This window comes from Peromyscus eremicus, chromosome 8b, assembly GCF_949786415.1.
Source record: "Peromyscus eremicus chromosome 8b, PerEre_H2_v1, whole genome shotgun sequence".
NCBI lineage: Eukaryota > Metazoa > Chordata > Mammalia > Rodentia > Cricetidae > Peromyscus > Peromyscus eremicus.
The window spans coordinates 32,341,944-32,366,467 of NC_081424.1; the positions used below are offsets into that span (position 1 = coordinate 32,341,944).

At 42.5% G+C, this 24,524-nt stretch overlaps 1 protein-coding gene across 2 annotated transcripts in view; it reads right to left on the reverse strand.

Moving 5' to 3' along the window:
• Positions 1-24,315, reverse strand: part of Stx7 (syntaxin 7) — a 39,058-nt gene extending 14,743 nt beyond the window's left edge. The window contains exons 1-2 of one of the 2 annotated variants that reach the window (XM_059272645.1): positions 24,203-24,315; positions 18,004-18,153 (exon numbers count right to left, since the gene is read on the reverse strand). In XM_059272645.1, coding sequence (XP_059128628.1) covers positions 18,004-18,088 — 85 coding nt within the window. In that variant the 5' untranslated portion in view covers positions 18,089-18,153; positions 24,203-24,315. Of the gene's footprint in view, positions 1-18,003; positions 18,154-24,196 lie in introns of both variants that reach the window. The other variant, XM_059272644.1, reaches the window with a different exon arrangement.
• Between the last annotated feature and the right edge of the window lie 209 nt (positions 24,316-24,524).

Here is a 24,524-nt window from a genome sequence, read left to right on the forward strand (position 1 = left end):
ACCAAGGTCATCAAATGCCCTGATGAGCTCAGGATCTGGTTTTGTACAGTTTTCCAAGCTAAGATGGCTATTAAATATAAAGAGTAAACACAAAAACAAAATGAAGAATTTGTAGGAAATTGCGCATTGCCTGCAAAGGTCTAAAATATTTACTAATTGATGCTTTAATAGAAAAGCTGACATCCCCGCTCTGATTTATTAAATATTAACTAAATTCTGTATTCACAAGCTCCACTCAGCCCTGAATGCACTAAGAACTAATTATGTTACTAAGTCTATTTGGCATAAATACTTAACAATGTTGCAAACTTTCCACAGGGGATGCTTAGGCATCAAGCTGAACCCCTACAATTTTCAGAAAGTATGTGTTACTAGTGCTTGGGAGGCACAGGCTTGAGCAGACTAGTCTCATCTGTTACGTTGTTAATTTAGAAGCTGGGTTACAGTTATTCTGCATTGCTGATGAACTTCTTTATAGAAGACTCTATTACCATGGTGTTATTTTGTGACCCCAGGGCTTCCACAGATGTCTTTCTCTTGGAGAGTGATGGGGATAATTGGCTAATGGGATTCCTTTGGCCCAACTCAGCCGATCATACAACACAAAGATACCTAAGGGAAAATATGCCTTCAGGGAAAAGGCAAGATGCTGCCAGGCTGATGGCAAGCAGGCTAGTGATCTGGAAAAAACAATGCTCCTCCCCATCTCTGGATGGTTCCTTTTCAGTTTACGGTCTAGGTGGTTTTGGAGTTTACAGGGCAGTGGTATTCCATTTCAACTGGAATAGACTCAATTAAAGATGAACATGCTGCATAAATATTAAGGAATACTTTTCAAATTACAAAAGGAACTCTAGAAATTCCTAATTTACTACAAAAGAGGAAAATGTAAATCAAGACTTCTATGAGAATGAAATAAATAAATCACTTTTGCCATGGTCTGCCATTTTGTACTGTGTGTACTATTGCTCACTTCCAGGGAGGGGGCTTTATGGAATATACTACATTTTTCAATAACCTAACAGTATCTCCAACACATCCACCCAAAAGTGCTTTATTGTTTCATCAAAAACAAGCGGCTCCCATTGTTGCTTCTTAAGTACGTGCGGATGTGCTGCCCTCTAGTGGACAAGGATATAAGAAAAATACTTTATAACAAAGTGTAAGTACTTTCAAATTACAGGTACACGGGGTGAGGGCTCTGTACAGGTGCAACCTGGGGGATGTGGAGCTCTTGCAAACGTTTGACAAGGGAGTATGACAGGCTGCTGGGGACCACAGAGCCTGCTCTCACCCACATAGAGCACCTGCAAAGAACCTCCAAACAGCCAAGGGCAGAATGTACCACCACCGTCTTCTAGCACTGAATCCAGAATGACAGAACTGTGACATGTCCGAAACAAAATGGTTGGTGAAACCCTGTGTGACCCTGACGCTCCGATTCAGTCTTACACTCCACAGAGGACGGACAAGTCTGCACCCCCCAGGAAAGGCCACCGGCAAGGGCACCTGAGTCAGCCCGGCTTGGGAATGTGATTCCACTTCCTGCTGCTGACTCTGGGCATTTACCTCATCACTCCAGCCACAGCTGCTTGGCACTCTCCTGCACAGAAACCACCCAATTCTCAGTTGTCATTAACTACAAACAACAGGGAGAAGCAGCTTGTCCTGGAGACAATGAGAACAGGCGCATGGGCACTAACAGAAGCAAGTGGTTGGCCATTTTCTCTTGTGAGTCAGAAGTGAGCAGTAAGAGTATCCTTATTAACCGTTGTGACTCATGCTTTGAGGAGAATTCAGTAGCATTCAGGTCTTGGTTAGTTTTAATGTCAACTTGACACAAGCTAGAACCATTTGGGAAGAGGGACTCTCAATTGAGAAAATGCCTCCTTGAGATCAGGCTAAAGGCAAGCACAGAGCACAATTTTAAAAGCAGTGTTTAATGTGAGAGGCCCCAGCCCATTGGGGGTGGTGCCATCCCTGGGCTGGTGGTCCTGGGTTCTATACAAAAGCAGTCTGAGCAAGCCATGAGGAGCAAGCCATGAGGAGCAAGCCAGTGAGCAGCACCCCTCCATGGCCTCTGCATCAGCTCCTGCCTCCAAGTTCCTACCTTGGTTTTTCTCAATGGACTGTGATTCAGGATATGTAAGTCAAATATATACCCTCTCTTCCCCAGTTGCTTCTGGTCATGGTGTTTCATCACAGTAATAGTCACCTTAACTACAACAATCTACAATATACTGCTGGAATTAGAGGTAATGATAAAGACATCAGCGGGAACACATCTTAATTAGGAGGGACGAGTCAGCTGGTGCCTGACAGTGGCATGTACCCAGCAGCTGCTACAAGTGACATACAAAATCGAAACAGAACTAGAAAAAGCCTTAAATGTTAAAAGAGTCAAATCTTCCTTCATCAGTTCCTACCTGTATTACAGGGTGATTTGGAGTATTAGAAGGAAATGTATGGGAACAATTGGAAATGACCTAGATCTCTGTAAGAATGCAAGGCATTTACTAGCAAGTTTGAAAGCTGAAATTCAGGTTCATTGTGGAGCATGAAGTATGCAGGGAATGCTCACTTTGTTGAAAATGTGTAAAACACAAAACAATTTTATGGGAAAAGTCAAATGAACTTGGCTTATTTAATATCGAGAAAACTCTGCTCTAATCCCCAAAAAGCAGATCACATGTGGAAAAGTTTCCAAGAGAACACACACACACACACACACACACACACACACACACACACACACACACACACACTGGCTGCTAAAAACTTAGTGGCCTCTTTTCAAAGTGTTTTATCTCTTGTCCTGTCCTGTCTTGTGACTCAGCACAGTGGAGTTAATTGTCTTGGAGGGTTCAAGCACCAAGCAAACTATGGAGGCCATTTCCTGGTGGAGAGGAAAGAGAAACCTTTGCCTTCAGAGGCCCAGTCCCTAGCGTCCGGCCCTCTGCTGCCCAGCTCAACATCCCTGCAGACATACCACCCTTCCTCTGTAAAGCAATCTCAGGTCTAGAACATGTCTAGGTTTCTCATCAGCTCCCCACCCCAGGGAGAAAGACATGTAAGTCAGCAAAGTATAGTTTACTGCTACACTGGATTAATAGAGGGTAATTCTGTGGATCTGGTTCTTAATAACAAAGCTCAAAAGCAAGTCTTTTTTTTTTTTTTTTTTTTTTTTTTTTTAAACTGGATTTCCAGATGAGCAGACATGACAGGCTGGACTTCTTGGCAAGGACATTCTGCATTCCTGTGTTAACACATGCACTGCTGAGCCGCTCTGCTCTTGAGTAAATTGCTGAGTTGCTTGGTGAGGTCCTGGCTCTACAGAGTGGAACTGGGTAAGAAGCCAACAGAGAAGGTCTGGGCTGTGGGGATGTCCTACACCTTGCAGTAATCCAGCATTCTTGATATCGAATTGCTTCCTCCTCTCACACACAGGAGACAGCGCAGCTATTCTGTCGGAAAGCAGCAGCAGAGGACAAGCTGAGTCACCAGGTCACCTCAAGCACACATGGCAATGGTTTCCGAACCCTTACCTCTGTCCCAGCGTCTGAGCTGTGCTCACTGGCAAGATGCCACGCAGTTGTTTCTAAGTTACTAAGGACAGATGTCGGCTTCCTTTAGGAACTCAGCAGAAGCTTGATTCTGAATCCTTCCTTCCTTCCCTCCACTATCCAGATGCACAGAACAGATGAGGGGGGTGGGGGTAGGAAATCCCTACAAATTATATTTTCAGAGGAATGAAAATAAACTTAAGATTGGATAAGCATAGGCCAAAAAAAAACAGAAATAAGCAGATACCGGGCAGTTAACCACATAAATAGACAGGGAACCCCATGGATGGACAGAGAACCACATGGATGGACAGAGAACCACATGGATGGACAGGGAACCCCATGGATGGACAGGGAACCACATGGATGGACAGAGAACCACATGGATGGACAGAGAACCACATGGATGGACAGGAAACCCCATGGATGGACAGGGAACCACATGGATGGACAGGGAAACCCATGGATGGACAGGGAAACCCATGGATGGACAGGGAACCACATAGATGGACAAGGAACCCCATGGATGGACAGGGAACCACATAGATGGACAGGGAACCCCATGGATGGACAGGGAACCACATGGATGGACAGGGAACCACATAGATGGACAGGGAACCACATAGATGGACAAGGAACCACAACAAATGCTGAGTGACGTAAAGGAGGAAGAGCTGCTATCACTCACAGAACCTCACTATGAATGGAACATCCCCAGTCCAAAATCCAAAGCTCATTTTGAGCACGTACACAAAGACACAAGAAGAAAACTGCAAACTATAAAAATTTTCCCACAAAAATCACTATAAAAATACTGTACACAATTATCTTTAGGTCACGTGTTCAAGGTATATATGCAACATAATTAAGTTCCAACTTGAAAGAGGAAGAGAGAAGAGAGGTCCCACCCACTGGCTAGTGCTGGGCAGTAAAGAACTGGGCAGCCTGCCAAGGCAGGTGGGTAGAGACAGTTTGAACTTAAGTGAAAGGCTAACTGTTCTCTAAAAGGAGAGGAACAGCTTGGGAAGAGGTGGCTGTGTATCTTGGGACACTAATATTAAGGAGTGATCAAGACTTAGGAACAACCCTCCAAAGCCAAGACAATACTGAGAGGCAAAGAAGAGAGTAATTAAGACACCCCCCCTTCCCTGAGGGGAGCACAGACTGGGGAAGAGGGGTCCCTGAGCAGGGAAAACGGTCTTTTTCTTTTCCACACATCAACCTCCTGGCTGGAAAATCAAAGTCATCCCATAGGATGACGAGGAGGCACTGAAACTGCACAAAAGATGATCCTAAAATGTAGGAAGAAAGACCACAAAAGAGCCAGAAGACCTAGTCAAATAATTAGACTATCAAGGTTAAAACTAGAGGCACTCGGGTGTAGATGTAACCAACCCATTTTAGTACAAATAAAATATCACCATACTCGGGAAAGAAAGAAAAGGGAAATTTGGAACTGAAGTCTGAGTGAGCACCAGAGGAACTGATGTGCAGAAAGTACCCAAACCCATCTCCTCTGTCCGGGATAGTCTTAGGCATTCTGCTTCCTTGGCCACACTTGCCTCGTTTGATAGCTGTAGCTCTCGGCTAACTCTTATCTCGCTCACCCAGACTGCTGTCTTAATTCCTGATGATTTCAATACACAAGTGGCTGATCTCTTCCACTGCTCACCAAATGATTCTACCCTTGGGCCATGACCGCATGCTCCTGGGGTATGTCACATGCTGTGCCTCCTCCACAATTCCAGTGTCCTGCCAGGCACATCACTTACAATCATCACCTCCTATGCCCCCAGCTTCTTCCCTCTGGCATGCTGATTCCATAAGCCCTGCTTTCTATCAGCCCCGCCTCTTCTCACCTTCCTCTTTACTGGCCTTTGGATAAAACACACCCACGCTACAGTCTATCTACTGTATCTGCTCCCTTGCACACATCCTCTAGCCTAACCCCTTTGACACATCTAAAAGCATGCCCCCTCTGCCTCCGCACTATGACTGTGAAGCCTCTGCCCAAACCCTTGTTCTAGCCATAGTAAAAGGCTTTACAATGACCTGTGAAGCTGACCGAACCTGGCACTGGCTCCTCTTCACCTCAATACCTCAAGTGAGCTGCCATCTGAACAGCCCTCTCTCTGTCTTTCCCCATTGAAAACATCCTCAGATACTGCAAGATGCACTCTGCAAATTGCTTCAATGATGAGTTCAAGTATCAGCTCAACTTTTAACTTCTTGGCAAACCTACCTGGTTCCCAGGTACTCGCCTCATAGATACAGCCCCCTCCAGCATACAGTATGTTTTTGTTATTGCTATTGTTCAAACCACTTAATCTTTACTTTTAACTCACGTCTTTACCTTATTTCTTTTCTCACTAAACGTTCACTCTACAGATGCAAACATCTGCTTTACTACCTGACCAACCTCTAGCATCCAGACTGTTAGCACACAATAGATGTTTCATATATAGGGACAAATTATACAGACACACACATTACACTCTGATACAATACGACATGATCTAAACACATAGTGTCATGAATCAGAAGTGTCCTAAGATCCAACCCAAATCTCCCATCACTGTATGAACTTGAGCAAGTGACTTAAGCATTCCAAAACTAAATTTTCTCATCTGATAGACTTGATGGTAAAGTCTGATAACAACATTTTTAAAACATAATGATACTTAACACGAGGCACAGAACATACAATTTAAAGTGCCTTAAATCTCTAGGTTAAGGTTGGGGAGATGGCTCTGTGGGGAAAGTGTTTGCCATGCAAGCATGAGACCCTGAATTCAAATCCCTAGATTACAGGTAGAGCGTGCACAGTCGTACTTGTCTATATGCCCACTGCTCCTATGGCAAAATAGAAGGCTGAAACAAGACAGTCCCCAGAAGCTCACTGGCCAGCTTGCCTGGCATCTGCAACACAGCAAAAACACCCTGTCCCAAGTGAGCCCCTGAGGTTGTCCTTTGATCTCCACACTATGGGACATATGCCTGTACTTCTATACTTAAATATGAACACACACACACACACACAAACACACACACACACACACACACACACACACACACACACACCATACATGTCATACACACACAAAAAATAAAAAACTAAAAAATAAATAATATACTAGATTAAGACAGCAGATGTGGTTGGACATGCTATAATCTCAGCACTCTGGAGGCAGATGGCCAATAGGAGCCATATAGCAAGAATCACTCACTCTCAAACAAACAAACAAACAAACAAACACAAAAAGAGCTTAGATACCTTCCAGAAAGACAATATAACTAAAATCACCATATGTTTCCTGACCAGCCTGCTTCTAACCCGTGCCCAGCAGCAGGGAAATACTCCGAGTTTTCCCAGTGAGCAGGCCTCAGTGGGCCTTTATTAAAGGCAAAGTCTTCCACATTCCCAAGGAGAACAAACAATGGTCCATGGCTATCAGAAGATCTTGGTTATGTCTTTGGGCATTCTCTTTGACTTCATAGGGGATGAAGACAAATCCATCTATAGAAATAAATGGTTGTAAGTCACATCACTAATTCATTACTACAGCCATAGTGTCTTCAATGATCAGAAAAATCAAAGTCTAATTACTATTTATTTTCTCTGTGCTCCCCATATACCATAGGAAAAAGTCTAGGAAGGATAAATACATCAAAGCAGAACACTATTCATGTCCTATGTGGATTCCAAAGTAACTAACAGTATCAACTCCTTTAAGCAAAACCCTGTTTGGTAAACACATAAAAGGCAATTATTCTCTATAATGAAAAATACTTCTCAGGCACTTGTAAAGAGCAAACAAGCAAACAGTTTTATTAAGAAGGCAAAAAAAAACCAAGATAAAAATTGTCAAACTAATTCCAGGAAACAAATACTAGTCAGACCTAAAGAACAACAAGTCAGCTTCCAGCCAACCAAATGCACATGAGGCCATTGCACAACTAACCACAAACTGTAATTTCATAGGAGGGAAGCAACACTGTAATTCCATCAATCCCTGGACACAGATTATATTCATGGTGAATAAAGCTAATAATAACTGTAATTGTTTAAGTAAATGTAGCATCATATGGGCAACACTGTGCTTTATCTATGTAGATCTCCAAGGATGCATTTCTATAGACAGCATACATGTCAAGATCCCCAACTTGTACACATACATGTAATCTTAAGATAAAAATTCCACGAATAAAGGATTGTTAAAAGAGAGATGCAACACCCAATAATGAAACACATGAAGCTAGCAGATGCAGGAGAAAAAGTAAATAGTGAAAAAGATACCCTTTGCATATTATAACCTCATTTTCTTAAAAAATTTCATGTAAGTACTTTGGTGGCTGAGACACTAAAACCTTTGTCTGAAAGACTAACATTTCAATGAGGAGCACAGAGAAAATAAATAGTAAGTAGACTTTGATTTTTCTGATAAGAGACATTATAAAACCAAAGCAAGCTGATGAGGAAATGATTGGAGAACAGATCAAACAAGGCATCACCAAGGATGCACCAAGGCCACCTGAATGTCCCCAAAGGAGCCATCTGAAAGACAGTAAGCACAAAGGCCCTGAGGAGACACAGGGTCACTCCCAGAAGGTGCAGAAAGAACCGGAGGTAGGTGATGAGTGTGCACAGGGGGCAGATTAGGATGTGAGCAATATAGGGGTTCACACTTGATTTACAGAGCCAAGAAAATCATAGATGAGTTTTAAACAGGGGTCACATGGGGGAGAGAGGGACATGGGCTGATCTATAGTTTTAAAAGTTTGCTTTGTTATGAGTGAGAAGACCAGGTAGGCAAGAAAGGAAGCAGAACAATTTGGAGGGTGCTGCCATTTGAAGTAGTAAGAACAATGTGGACCTGGGTGGTGACAGTAGAAATGAAGAGAAATGGACAAGATGACGTACGGAACCAGTGGGCTGTGCACTTAAGACTGGCTCCAACCTGGGAAGTCTCACAAATCAGAGTGTAGGATGGGTACCAAAGGGAAGACAGTTCATGCTCAGGGCATCAGCCCAGAGATGATTCACACACAGGGAAGTGAGAAACTTCCAGGAAGCACCTTAAAGCCACCGATTAAGAGTTTAGTGCATGAAACAAATACGAGTGTATTCATGCCTCACAAATAGCAGCCCCACTCTACCTGTAGGTCAAGTCACTAGAGAGGATAAAAGGTGTCTTTCTCTTTAAGATCCCACTGGATAAGACATATTCTTCTACCTATCTCGGTCCTGTATCAACAATTCAGGCAGGAAAAAAATCATGACAACACCAAAACTATTGATGTGCAAGGGGGGAAGTAATCTCAATCACATGTTTCCAGATGCTGTGGCAGGAGAAACAGGTAGATTGGACTGCAGAGGAGGAGGAAAGAGGTGAGTTTTCAACTCCATTTCCTCCGCTAACTGCCTTCTCATTCCACCAAAAGACCCTGGAGAAAAATCACTTCCTGTTTCCAAGTAAACATGATTCCAGCAAATCTGCTCACTTCTTAAGACTGGAGTCCTTTTAACAGGAAAGCTTGCTCCCACTCCAAAAAGAACAGTCAAGACACTGGCTTCCCTTTTGTGCAGTCATGTGTTAAGGGTGAAAAAAAAAAGGGGGGGGGGTCTCGTTACTACACTGGCACATATTTCCTCCCAGACCAACAGAATGACCTAGACTTTGAAAAATACTTTTATTAATTCTTAAAGAATTTCAGACAATGGATGTGGACTAGACTCATTCCTAACTCCTCCCCGAATCCTCCCAGATCCACTCCCACTTAAGAACCCATCCTCGTAGAAAAGAGACGTCCGACTTCATTTCAAAGCCCTAAGAACCTTATGGCGTCAAGTGCTAAGCAGTGGTTCTTCGTAATAAACAAGAACAGTATGTGTGCAGTAAGAATAGTTACTGTGGAGACACTGTGGTTCTTTTAAAATTCTAATCAAGATTATGTCTGATGAAATAGTTAAGTCTATAGGAGACATATGATTAAAAAATGAAATAAATGATTTAACACAAAACATGTTTCTGTTATCTTTTAACATTTATAGTAAAGGCTCAAGTTTTTATTGAGCCTCCCAGAGAGCTTCAGAAAGCAAACCTCTATGGGAAAGCACATGTGGTATTATCATGCAAACTTTAACAGAAACTTCTGTACTCAAATTCTGATGGGAAGGCTTTTCTCATTTTTTTTTCTTTTTAGAGTTGTTCACTTTCTATTTTATGCACATGAGTGTTATGCCTCCATTTACGTATGTGCATCATGTGCCCGCATTGCCCGGGGGTCAGAAGAAGGTGTGACATCCCCTTAAACTGGAGTTACAGATGTTTGTGAGTCACAATGTGTCTGCTGGGGATAGTCTCTGCAAGAGAAGCAAGTATTCTTAACTGCTGAGCAATCTCTCCAGACCCCCTGACGGGAAGATTTTGCCACCGATGGATTTGATTAGTTTGTTTTCTGAAAGTTTTTAGCCACCTACAATTCTCCTTGAAAAAAAAAAATCCTTACTCAAATGTAAGAATTCTATTTTTTATTGATAAATTTTATTGACAATTTCACACATGTCTATAACACATTCTGCTTACTCTCTCTTCAACCTCTCATCTCCCTTCTGTTCTTGCCAGCCACACTTCTTTACAGATCTCCTTCCCATACCCATTACGCTTTTGTTTTGTCCCACAGAATGTAGCAGGGTCGTCTGAGTGACCCTGGGTTTGGAACTATCCCTTAATGGCACAGACTTAACTATAACAACTATGTATGGAAAATTTTTTCCTCAAATATTGTTTCATAGTTAGCTATTCTTGATTCTATTTATCAATTTCCTTCGATTCTTAATTTAATTGATTCTGGCAGGACTCACTCTAGAAACATTTATGCCCATAACTCCCACCTTCAAATATCATAAAATACAATATAATCCTGGTGATACTCCAGCCCAGCAGTTCTCAACCTGTGGGTTATGACCCCTTTGGGGTCTCATATCAGATATCCTACATATTAGATATTTATTTACATTACGATTCATAACAGTGGTAAAATTACAATTATGAAGTACCAATGACATAATTTTATGGTTGGGTGTCACCACACCATGAGAAATTGTATTAAAGGGTCACAGCATTAGGAACGTTGAGAATGGGTGCTGCTTCCATCATGGGATCTTGTAAATATGCTCTGTACATCTCATGACAAATGGCCTCTCAGCAGAAAAGCACCACTTTGCACATGTAAGAAGAGTTTTCAGAAGTTCCCGAGACTCTGGTTGTGATGCTTCACTAAGCTGAAAGAGACCATAATCCACCCATAAAACCCAAGAAAACCACATGCTACAAAGCGAAAGAGCTAGCTCCCACTCTTTGTCTCTGATCTCAGGAAAGGTACCTACACACACACACACACCACACACACACACACACACACACACACACAAAACGGCTTGCTGGATTACAGAATGCTCTATGTCCTCAGAGTTTCCTAACAGCTACATTCTCAAACATCCCGATTTGAATTTTGAGAAAAGCAAATCAAGCTACAACGAGATAAGAACGTTGCTGAAATGGATGAACTTTTAGGCTGTTTATGTTAGCAAGAAATTGGAACTATGAACTCTGACACACCAGCTGGAGGAAGCAAGCACTTCAGGAAGCTTTTGTTGTCTCTACTAACACCGATCATGCACAAATCCTAAGAGCAACCAACCCAGCCAGTAACAGAAGCAGCATCACTTATAACAGCAAAGGGCAAAACCAAAGCAACAACAACAACAACACATAAAGACTTCAAATGTTTGTGGTAGTAGAGAAGGGAAGCTGGTATAAATGCTTGAAGAAGGAATACTACAAACGAAAATAAATGACCCATAGCCACACACATGAATCCCACAGACTCAAAAGAGAGTGAAGCCCAACCCAAAATAAAACACACTAATTAAATCTATCGGATGAATCTTAATCAATGATGCTTAAATCTCAGGGTCCTGCTTATCTTTGATGGACATGGAGGAAGTGTAAGCATGGAAAGGACTTTGGGGGCTCAGAATGGACTCCCCAGTCTGCAGGACATGGTGGTGGAGAGTGACTGGACCGCACACTTGTCAGTCATATACACTATTTAATAATAAATGTATGCCATCTTCTTAAAGAAAAAAAATGCTATGCTAAAGATTTCAACATATTTCTTCTGCTCTTCAAAAATGCAAGTTCTCTTTTTGTGTTCTAAAGACATTTTTTATGAGGTCTTTGGAGAAGCATGAATGGTCCATGTACAAATATCATTCTCTGGTCAGCCCACAAAAGCTTGTTGACTTCGTACATCACAGGTAGTTGTTGTCTTGAGGAAAATACCGAGGATGAGAGAAGGTAATGAGTGGATATCCCAGTTCCAGAAATTCTAACAAAAATGCTACTCTTGAACGTGAACTCAAGCTTTGAGAATCTAACTCTCTCATTTCTGTGATGCATGCTGAGCTTCTAGACCTAGGAGACTCGTTTGCACAGCAACTCTAGCCTGCTGGGAACAGCTCTCAGAAACCTTGAACTACGAAGGGCTAGATGCCATATCAAGCCTGGGACAGAAAGCTCTGTCTATGGCACACAGGCACACAAGGGAGGGCTGGCAGTACAAATATGTTACCAACTCTGTTAGAGATCAACAGCCTACACCAAGGGATAAAAATATCCACTACATCATTTTAATCCTCCAATTTGGAGTTCACATAGAAATCCATAAAGTTCTAGTTTGTTCCATCTATTCAACTTGTCATTGAAAGGTCAGATTGTTTCAAAGTAAGTAACCATCTACACTATGTAGCATATACCTGTTAACGTATATGTGCAGACACTTATAATGTCTAAATATTTTGTTTAGTATAAATTATATCACTGCCATAGTATAAGTGTTTGCTATTGAAGCAGATTTATAGCAGTATAGATCCCCTTCAAAAAGAAGTGATTGAACAGCAAAAAACAACAAGTTTAAAATACTGTTTGGGGGCTAAGGATTCTGGAGACACAGCTCAGTGGTAGAACACTTGCTTCACATGTATGAGGCCTTCAATTTAATACCTACTACTTCAAAAAAACAAAAACAAAAACCTCATATCCTATGCTTTGCAAAACAGAACTGCCAGGATACTGTTAAAAGAAAACAAAATTATATTCTTGCTATTATTTGTGGGTTCCTCTAATAATAATAATAAAAATGACTGGTTTTTTGGCATAAAATAAGCTACATGATTCACTATTTGTATAAGTCTTTATTTATCTGATCAAAACTAGCAGAAACATAAACTTTTCCCACTGCAGGCCCAGGAAGCCTTGGGTTCTGTTTCAGCAGATGCCCACTTTCTAGCTACCTTACTCACAATACCTTCTCTAGACTCATTTACAAAAGCAGGTAATCCGGAAGGACACACGTTCAATGATGCAAATGTTAGTGTCAAAGAAGAACCTACCATGGTGAAGAGAACACTTATTCCATCGCGCCTATCTGTATTAATAGCGTTGTGAGACCAGGGAAAAGAGAACTGAAATTTCACGCTTCTGCCTTTCACTTCCACATGTTTCTGCACAGCTCTTACCAGAACAGTGGGCTAGATCTGAACCAGTCACATAGTTTCACTCTGAACTTGCTTTCATTCAGACACTGAACTTCAGAATTAGAAAACATGCACAGCAGTGCTGGTCACTAAAGACATGCCAAAGTCTCAAGTCTGCATTCAACCAACCAATCCCTCCTTCTCTACCTCCTGCTGGACTGTACGTTCACTATCTCAGTTGTTCAAGCCATATAAACCCATTTCTTCCTTCCCTTTCCTTACCTGATGCCTTTACTTCATATTTCACTTAAAGACAAATGTACTCGGAAACAGACTACACTTCCATAGGTATCACATCTGGCTTCACCTTGCAGAGCAAACAAAGGCAAATCACTTTCTAGAGCCGTGATTCTCAACCTTCCTAATGCTGTGGCCTTTTGATACAGCTCTTCACATTGTGGTGACGACCCCCTGCCACAACCATAAAATTATTTTCATTGCTACTTCATAACTGTAATTTTGCTGCTGTTATGAATCATAATGTAAATATCTGTGTTTTCTGATGGTCTTAGGCCCCCCAAAGGGTCGTGACCCGAAGGTTGCGAATTCCTGTTCTAGTGCTATATTCCCAGTCCCCTCTGGCCTTAGAAGACTTTTCTTTTACAATTACACTGTAAAGTTCTAGAGTTTTCCTTTTCTAGTGGAAAAATGAAATCCCTGCTCTGACCATCATCGATTTCCAAGGCAGGATCAGTTAGTTGTCTACACAATAGTGATTCATCCTTTCTTTCTTAAACAGAAAAACCCCCAGATCAAATACATTCCTGGCAGATAGGTAACCACATCCAAGGCATAAGCATGGGTGAGCAGAATTCTGGGATATCTTTTTAAATGGCCAAAGCAGTTCTTTTTTATCCTACACTTGGAATACAGACATGAGATTACTCTTCAGTGCCCTTTGCCAAACATAATTCTCGGCTACTCCCCCCCTAGGTATCTCAGCAGCATTAGACATAGATGAGGCCTCAATATCCTTTAAAAAAATCTTTATCTTGTTCTTAGTTCTCTGGTCACTCAGTTCTTTATGCTACTTTCTTCCTGACTTCCACAGTTCTTAACACCCCAGTCATTTTCTCTGAGTCCTTTTTGATTTAATTCAGATCTAAGGTTTTAAATACTACTTGTGCTTTGATCCCATATTACAAATTACAAACTGTGATAATGGTTCTCAGTTTCCAAATTCATGTCTCTCAACCGTCTGACATCTCCACTTAGATGTCCAAATGACATTTCAATATTTACTGGACCAAGGGTGAAGTGATCCAGTGGTAGCATACCTCCCTCAGACTGTAGTAAAAATAAAAAAAGAAATTACCAGAAGGAATCATAATCCTCCCCAACTAGTCCCGGATGGTAGTCTTTCTCATCTCGTTCACACATGTCTCTACCTACTTGTATGCTCTGTGCAAAAAGTATGACTCCTCTCCTTGCCTCCCAGATGCACCGGCAAGTCCTCGTGGCTCTGTGTCTACACACACTTTTCATGTCTCTCCATCCTCATTGATAAAACCCTGACACAACAAAAATCTCTCTCAATAGACTCTACAAAGACCAAAACATGCCCCCTTGTTCTCCTCACACCTGTGCTCTCGGGAGCAACCCCAGTGACCCTTTCAAAGTTCAGATCGGATTGTGTCTCTTCTCCTCTTAAGCTTTCAGTGATTTCTAGTGCCTTGCACAGTGACATCTAAAGTCTTTACGGAGCAGACAAAGCACTCGGTAACTCACCCAGCCACCTCTGATTTCCCCTCAGGCAACTCTAGCCTCACGTCCTGTGCTTTGGACATGGAGGTTTGTTCTTTCTCCCTGTGTTCTGAGCAACTCAGCTCTTGACTGCTGTGGGATGTTGATTTGCTACTGATCTCCTTCATGGGACCCGCTCGAGTAGCTCTCTCTGCCAGGCCTTCCTCCTACATCCAGGGTGCATCTAAACAACGAAGCACCCAGCTGCCTGCTTCCCCATCACTCACTCCAATTGCCTCAGAGGAGATTGTGTTGCTTAACTTTGATGCCCTATGTTACCTCCAATTCCACTGTACACTATGAAGACAGGACCTTATAGATTTGTTTACAGGTACAGTCACATTCTCTGAAACAGTGTCTAATGTGTAACAGCCACTCAAAGAACTACTGTTGAATGTGCCAAACGGAATATCACAACTAAAAGTCACTTCGTCTAAAACATCATTTCAATATTTAAATGTCTGAATTAATAACTTGGGGATTATCTGACCAGTATTTCTAGTCTCTTGGTCACAACACTCACTCTTGAGGGGCAAAGCTATCCTTTAGTAATATGGATTGTGCAAATTGTTCCTCCTTCTCCACTTAGAGTCTAATACCCAGTAGCTGGGAACCTGTATAGCAACCCATATACAGTCCATGTGGCTTCAGTTTCATGCTTGACAGACAGTACTTTGCATATCTGAAGATAGTCATTGGACCTTTTCTTGACGTAATAATCTCAGTCTTAATTTAAAAATTATTTTAATTATTGAATTGAATCTAGAGCCATGTACATGCTAGCTAAGGGCCCTATGCCTGAACTAAATCCCTAGCCCTCTTTTTACTTTTTGAGACAGGGGTCTCACTCAGTTGCACAGGCTTTGAATTTCCTCTGTAGCCCAGGCAAACCTTGAAATTGTCATCTTCTTGCTTCAGACTCCTGAGTATCTGGAATTATAGGCCTGGACCATGAGGCTCAGCTTGGTCCTGTCTTAAGGGTTGTGAACAGTTGGGGGAAGCCTTCTGCATGATCCAAGAGTGCTATGGATTGTAATTAGTTTGTACATTTAGCTGTCATCCACACTGTAGTAGTAGTAGTAGTAGTAGTAGTAGTAGTAGTAGTAGTAGTAGTAGTCAACCCTGGCTCGGATCATCACGTCTCATCTGACTGGAGCAACTGATATCTTTCTTAAGCAAGCATGGTCTGATTTAAACCAGCCCTTTCCTCTTCCAGTCCAAGCTTCCACAAGCTCCAGCAGTTCAAGTCCTTCCTGTACTATCTAGTGCTTAACACTTCTCTAATCTCTCAGTGGTACAGTCACTCCTCAGCCTCTTGAATTCCTGGCGCCATTCAATGAGCCCAGAGGACCTATTTTATTTTGGCATCCTTTCTTGAAAAAGGTCTGGATTTTCCATATGTGTAAACTGAACTATCGGCTCGCTTACATGTCACACGGATGATTGCATTCACCTGAGGCCCATTAGTGTTCTGTACAATAAGCAGCAAGGAAGCCATGGAGCAATCTGAAACCGAAGGAGCAGGAAGCTGGAATAGCCTTGATGAAGCACTCTTAACTGCCTGTCATGAATAGCACGATGTGCAACGCTACTCCTTCTTGGCTCCCCTGATAGTCGCCAAAGAAAACACAAATTACTCTAAGTCAGAGTAGACATCAGTACCTTCTAGGGCCATTTATATTGTAACTTTATTCCCTTGACCTCCAAAGTACATTGGCATCTCATCTAAATCACTTGTGTAGAACAATATCGAGAGGTTAATGATTAACTTAAAAAAAAATGGTGAGATCTTCTGAAAACATCCCGTATTTTAGTAGTGCGTTAGCATATTGATAAGGTTGAAGAATAAAAGTGTATTATGCAGTCGAGGAGTCCTGGTGTCATATGTGGTGGCACCACTCCAGAGGTAAAGACAGGTGAAGCTCTGTGAGTTCGAGGCCAGCCCGGTCTGTAGTATAGCAAGTTCTGAGCCAGATATAGATAGATAGATAGATAGATAGATAGATAGATAGATAGATAGATAGATAGAGAGAGAGAGACAGACTTTGTCTCAAAAAAAAGAGTTCTGGCAATGTCCCAAAGCACTGAGAGAAAGATGCCTAGAATAGTCTACAGTGTATGATTAGCTGTGATTCAGGAATTAAGTTGAAAGCATGCCTATGAATATGCGTATGCACACACATGTACATGTGCTGGTGGGTAAAGTGGGTCTGTTGGCTTGCTGTCTCTATAGCAAAGGAAGTTCACAGGGGAATCCACACCATCTTTCATAATATCTCCCTCCACAGATTAAAATATCCCCTCTTGCCACAGTTTGAATGTCATGTTGAGACTTGATCCCCAAAGTCATAGTGTTGGGAGGTGCCACTGAGAAGTGATTAATATATTAATATATTTCTCGGTCTCTCTACACTAGATTGGTCCTCATGATGGTGATGGTCATACAGGGAGTGTGCCTACCTCACCTCACTCCCCTGCTTCCCTTCCTGCCAGGTGACATCGTGAGTCGACAGGTCCTCACCAGAAGTCAGAAGATGCTGGTGCTGTGTTCTCTGTCCTTCAAAACTGTGACTAAATAATGTATTCCTTTATAACCTGTCCATCTTATGTATTTTGTTACGGCAACACACAAAGGAACTACAATAGCTGTGCTTACTTCTTTCCTGCCTCTTTTCATTTTATACCACATGTTTGCAGGCACAAAATTATCCTAAGCCTACCTATTCAGATTTTATTCTTAATAAATATAAATAAATCTTTTGACCTCTTGCTAGTACTCATTAGATTTTAACTTATGAGACTAAGCCAACAGATCTCAACTTCAAGAACCAGGTGGTCTCAAAGTAAACACAAACATCAACTTGTAAATCTTTATTTTATTAATGACACAGTGCAACCTGGGCCTGTGCTGACACTCTGTTCTTCCATTAAATTATCTCCATACTTACTCTAAAGAGTTTTAGCCTCTTCAAACGTGTTCTTAGAAGAATGCTCCTTCCTCCCTCCTCCCTTAATCACTAGAGTTTTATCACGTTTACCACCAAGTTCAATTAAGAATTGAAAACAAGAGTGGAGTGGATTTGAAACTGAACTCACAGCATTGTGTGATCTTTTGGATGTTAGAAGAGATGCGCTGTGCCAGCTGGGCGGGGTCCCCACCAATCCCTGGAGTGTAAGACATGGCTGGTTGGCTGACTGACTGATTTCATCAGATGCAAGTAGGCTACATGGATTTCTAGGAGTCACCTAAAAAATACAAAAGTTGTACAATTACATTTTGAAATTATTGGTGTACATTTCCCAAATTACCCACCTGGGAGATTAGAGGGTCGAGAAAGGAAAATGACTACTGCTATTTTCTAGAAAGCATTTATAAGGCCTCAACATATAAGGTGTATACTTAGGTATGATTAATAAGGAGAACAAAGGCTTAGACATGAAGACCAATTGGAGAAGATCAAGGATATTTATCAAAGGAAAGGGGAGCTTGTGGCCAGGCCTGGACCAAATGATTCATGGCTGATATCAGTGGGAGGTAACCCAGACAGGGAAAGAGAGGAATGACCTAACAGTAACTACATATCTGTGAAATGAAAACAGTTCACACCGGCTGCCTAAGGTCACTTCACAACCTCCCCTTTAAAGTCCTCCTTAACTGTTCTTTTGAGCACACTGTGGCTTATCACAATTAAGTAACTGGTCCAAAGTAGCGAAACACCCCCCCATTGATGAAGGTGAGATTTAAGCCCAGGGTTCAGGTTCCAAGGTTACCCATGTTTGCTAACATTGGGAGTAATTATCTCAGAAGAACGAGTCTTGGTTTCTAGGTTTTGTTTGACCATAATCCAGTATCAAACCACTGGAATTTCCAACAGATGAGAGTACAGGAATACTAAAATCTGGTCATGCTCAAGTTTCTTCGGCTTTGTACATAGTTGTTACAATGTACTGTTTGGGGAATAAATTTCAAAAAACAAACCTGTATCTATTATAGTCTATACTGATATAACTAAATGATATGTTTGATGCACGGTGGGTTGAATCTGCATACAAGGAGCATGACGGTAGGGAAGGCCCAAAGGGACAGTGCTGGGAGGAAATACAACAGTTGAGCTGATACAACTGGTTAAACCAACTGGGTCTGTGCATTGAGGAATGTGCCTGGTCATCAGATAGTCTTGAGAGCTTTGGTATATTCCCTATTCTCCTTCCTTGTTCCATGTGAACCAGGTCCTAAATATAGACTCAAAAACAATGTCATTAAAAGCAAATTCCAACCTTAACAGCTGACCCACAGCAACAAGGTAGCAGGAGTAAATTCCCTCCCTGGAAGTACTGAATTAGGGACTATAGCCACGTAAAGAGCTGGGAACCAGGCTGAGTGAGACTAGATCTGAAAAGGTAGGCGTGATGTTGGACACTTGTAGCCCCAGCACTGGAGTCCCTAAATTGTAAGGATCTTGAGTTCAAGGTCAGCTTAGGCTTGGAAGTCAATGACTCCAACACCATTTTAAGCATTCTGTGAATCAATTAGATCCTCCATTTCATATGTTTAAAGTTTTGAACGTGTGTGTGTGTGTGTGTGTGTGTGCGCGCGCGCGCGCACGAGTGTACTACTATGAGTGTGTGGAGATCAAAGAACAACTTTCAAGAGTTGGTTCTCCCCTCTCACCATGTGAGTCCTGGGGATCAAACTCAGGTCATCAGGCTTGGCAACAAGTATCCTTACCTGCTGAGCCAGCTTGTTAACCCCATCCTTTAAAAAACAAGATCTTTATTAAGATATAATTCATATACCATACAATCCAGTCACTGAAATCATATAATCCAGTGGTTTTTAATATGTTCATAGAGCTGTGTGGTAATCACTATGTAACTTTTAAAACGTATGTTATTCTGAGAAGCAAGTCCCTACCCATCATTTTTCATCTCCTGTTTGTCCTCAACCTTCTCAGCCATAAAAATCATTACTCCACTTTGTATGCTTTTCTATTCCAGGTGTTTCACATGAGTGGAATCGTACAATATGTGTTCTTTGTGACTGATTTGTTTCTCTTCCTTGTGTTTTCCAGGACCAGCTCCCTGTAGCATCTATCAATACCTCAGTCTTTTTAATTGACAAATAATATCGTAATAAATGGATAGAGACCATTTTCTCTTGGCTCAGTGGCATCTTTCTCTATCAGTCAGACTTCCAAAAGCACCTATGGTTTACAGTCAACACTAACACACTGTGAATGATTCCTCCTTTAACCATGGGCACAAATAAGTCTCACATTCATATCTACAAGCCACACCCTTAACACGCTCTCTCTAGTGTCTATTATGTCTTTAAAATTACTAGAATTCATCAACTGCCTGTTCAGCTGCCAGTATAACCAGCAACCAGAAATCTCTACCTTGGGCGAAGACACTTAGCAGCTGGGCCTCCTGCCAGGATCAAAGTAAGATAAGGCATGTCCAGGGGCCAAGTGCTTTTCCACTGTACACAGAGGACAGATCTGATGTGGTCCTGCACCTGCAGGGCCCTCATCAGAGGTACACAGCCACACACTCCCCTGAAGCCTAATCTCCCTCCCGCAAAGGGACTAATATCAGAGTCCTGCTAATTCACGCAAAGGATTTTAGCTTTCTCTTAGCTCTCAAAATCCATGTACATATAATAGTATAATAGTCCAAACCTCAGTGTTTCCTTTTTTTTTTTTTTTTCCAAAAAGTAAGTCACTGAGTCAGTCACAATCACAGCCTGTTGCTCTCATCCTTGGAGTCAAGCAAGCTAACTGGAGAATGTCCCTGTGGGTGACACATGGGCTTCATTCATTCTAAGAGCTATCCTCTTCCCCTGTTCAGAATTTGTCAGAGGAAGGGTATAGAGGTGACCACCTCAGTGCAGTCTTGAGTGATGAAGGAGCAGCAATCTGAGAAATAGTTGAATATTTCCTGCACATGGTAGCTTTAATGATTATTTTTAAATTAATTATTATTTTATTAGAATTATTATAATAAATAAATGATTCTCAAAAGCCTATGTGGTAGGGATAATTACCACTGTAGTTTTCCACCAAGAAACTGGGGCATCACAGAACGAATAACTTGTATATGATAAGCAAAGGACCTAAAATCTGGAAGTAACTCTGGAAGCTCACATTTTCTCAAACGCTAGACTAAATCCTATTGCTTTCTGTAGAACAACTTAGGACAGGTGGAGCAATTCAACGACACAGCCAAAACTTGCCACCTTCCTGCTGGCCCACAGGTCTTGCTATCCTGACTCCTTCAACGCAGAAATGTCAATGGATGGAGGTAATAATACTGAGCAGCACACTCCCTGTCTGTACTGTTCAGCTAATGAATGATGACATTTTCAAAAACTCAGAAATGTCAATGGTGGAAGTAATGACACTGAGCAGCACACTCCCTGTCCGTACTGTTCGGCTAATGAATGATGGCATTTCAAAGACAACAAGAGTTGGCTCATCTGACATAATACAATGTAAGTGGGACAATGGTTATCTTTGCTGCAAAAAAAAAATACACACACAAGTACATAGTTATCGATAAAAAAGTTTATGACTTTTACAAGTAAGCTAATTAATGCTATGTTTATAAAATGTTTGTGCTCTATAACCATCCCCAGTACCTAGCTTGAGCTGCAAGGCACTAATCCCATTTCAAATTCCTAGTGCCTTTGCTCAAAATAATTTTATAAATCATCGCGTGCACCTGCACTCCCTGCAGAGTACCTACTATTGACGTGGACTATTAAAATGAATTAAGTTAAATGGAAGCCAACCAAGCCACCTTTCAAGTGCTCAGAAATTATATGTGGCCAGTGGCCAGAAGCTTGGACAGCTCACATACCCATTTCTATCATCACAGAAAGTTCTATTGGACAGTGTTCAACTCACCATCTTAGTAATTATCTTTTTTTTTTTTTGGTTTTTCGAGACAGGGTTTCTCTGTGTAGCTTTGCGCCTTTCCTGGAACTCACTTGGTAGCCCAGGCTGGCCTCGAACTTACAGAGATCCGCCTGGCTCTGCCTCCCGAGTGCTGGGATTAAAGGCGTGCGCCACCACCGCCCAGCCAGTAATTATCTTTTTATGAAGACATATAAACACTATAAGGTGAAAGAGGAGAAGGGAGTTCAAAGGGCAACACCCAAAATGAGAGCTGTCTCAAGACTGTGGCTAAAGAACCAAAGAGGAGTTCAGAGAAATGTTTGAGACCGATGGTTGAATGTAAAATACCGCCCTGCAGTTACGACTGGACATATTGTTGAATCCTTAAGGCTTCCACTACGCACACACCGGTTTAAAATTTAGCCTGCTCAAAACAGATGGTCAGTTTCACTTTCTTAATCACGAACACCAGTGAAACACACTGGACTTTATTCTCATTTGTCCCCCAGGGTTTTTATTTGTGTGTGTGTGTGTGTGTGTGTGTGTGTGTGTGTGTGTGTGTGTGTGTGTGGTGTGAGAGGTGGAGTGGAACTTGGCTCTACAAAATAGGTCAGGAATCAATGTTTGTAGTGTGAATGAACAAGCGTACCAATTTCCTAAGAACACATACCCAGCCTGAGAGTAAATATTAACATTTCTAAAACACTAAATTCCAGGCGTATTGCTGCCTTGGCTTTTCCGGGTGCCATTTTCCTGTCTCTAGAAGGCTTTCCCCATGGTCCTCATGTGACTACTAGCTCCTTTTCTCAGCAAGCTGTTATCACATGCTAGAGATGCCAGATCTGAAACGAGAAGTCACTACTATTGCTCTCTGTCAATGTAACTTCTGCTTCAAACCATTTATAGTACTTAAAAGATCCAAAGATGAACACTGTATTTTCAATCCCCAAGACAATCAATCATAGGAGATAATCAATGGACGTGAGGGTGCTCAAACTTCCATCAGGGTGTTCATTCCACAAACTACCGAAGTGCATTTCAGCCCAGCTCCTTCATCAATTAAAATAGTAAGCTGCACTATTTGGTTTTAGCTCAGTTCACCAAGGATTCCCCCCCCCTTGTGGTTTTACACATTAATATTTCAAGTTACACTGATCCACAGTAAAATCCACTGTAGGTGGATTATTAAAAATTAACTGTAGGTGTTTTATCTAATAGTAAGAGTATACATAGTAATAATATTTTGTAGTGCTGAGGACTGAACCAGGGCCTTGTGCATAGTAGGCAAGCATTCCACTCTTGAGCTACATGTAGCTCAACGTCATTATTAATAAATTTCAACCAGCAGCACTTGGATGAACTTGGGATCATAATCAAAATTAGAAAGGACTGTTAATCGGGAGCAATATAAGAAGTAAACCAGCTGGAGGGAAACGACGCTGGTGAGTTAATACAGTGTCACATTAACTTCCCCAGACACTGGGAAACGACTGTCTAATTCTTAACTAGTCACAAGCCTAGGGCCAACTTCGGAAGCGGCAAAGCCAAAGGCTTTCACATCACGAGACACAATTTAACAGTTGTATCAGTCTCTGCCCAGTGCAGCTCAGAGTACACCTAAAAGAAATGCCCACCTCCAACAGGACCAAACCCAACCGTGTTTCATGGTTACTTCCTTTCTCCTCCCCCCACCCCGCCTCTGCCTCCCCGCCCCCCATTATAGACCACTTGTAAATGATAATTATTGCCAGAATACAAGATCTGAAGCGATCAAAAAAATGAGATTTGTATATAAAATCCAAGCATAATAAAAAATTAGAAGGAAAAATTAGCATTTGACTAGAAGGCTACCTTCCTCTCCCCTCACCCCTACCTACGCTTTTTTAAAACCTGACTAAAACCTAGAAAACACAGATGCGAATTCCTGAAATACTTTTGTTAAGGGTCTTGGGGGTAAATCAATTAAAGGCATGCACACAAGGTAGGTCAAAGAAAGTTAGCTTGTGTTTAAGTCAAGGCCAACAGCCCAGCAAACTCAAGGGGCGGCGGAAAAGAACCTGTGGCCAGACGATCAGGGCCCAACGCTTTTGCTTTTCTGTTCTGGAAGGGAAGTGGACAGAGAATGCGGAATAAGGCAGTCGCCTGGCCGGAGCTGGCGATGGGGTCCGGGCCCCCAAAGCCGACAGGCAGCCCGTGTCCCCTGCTACGCGTGCGCCCAGGAGTGCACGCGGGTCGCGTCCCCGAGTCCCCGGCGGGGCGTGGGAGCCCGAGAGGCGCTGGCCCTGCGTCCCTGGGGAGCCCGACTGCGCGGACCCAAAAACAGCCACCGCGGATTGCGCTTCTGGGGTGCCCCCCGCCCCGGGCCCTCCGGCTCTGCAGCCGCCTCTTACCCTAACCTCATCGGCTTCCTCCTCCTCCCGGGCCAGCCGCTGTCACCCCGGGGGCCCACAGCCCTAGGCTGCCAGTCTCAGCTGATGGGCGGTGGCGCGAGCAAGCCCACTGCGCATGCTCTGGGCGCAGCCCGGGAAGGAGGGGGCGGGGCTCGCTTCTCTCCCATTGGCCAATGACAGCTAAAGCTTGAAGGGCGGAGCAAAATTGCAAGGGAGCGGTGCTCTGAAGCCTGACACTGATGGTGGACATCTACGTGCAAGGGAAGAGGAAGGGATTGAGGAGAGCCGTCTTCTTTATTTACGGTGGCGCCATCCTCCCTGGACTCAG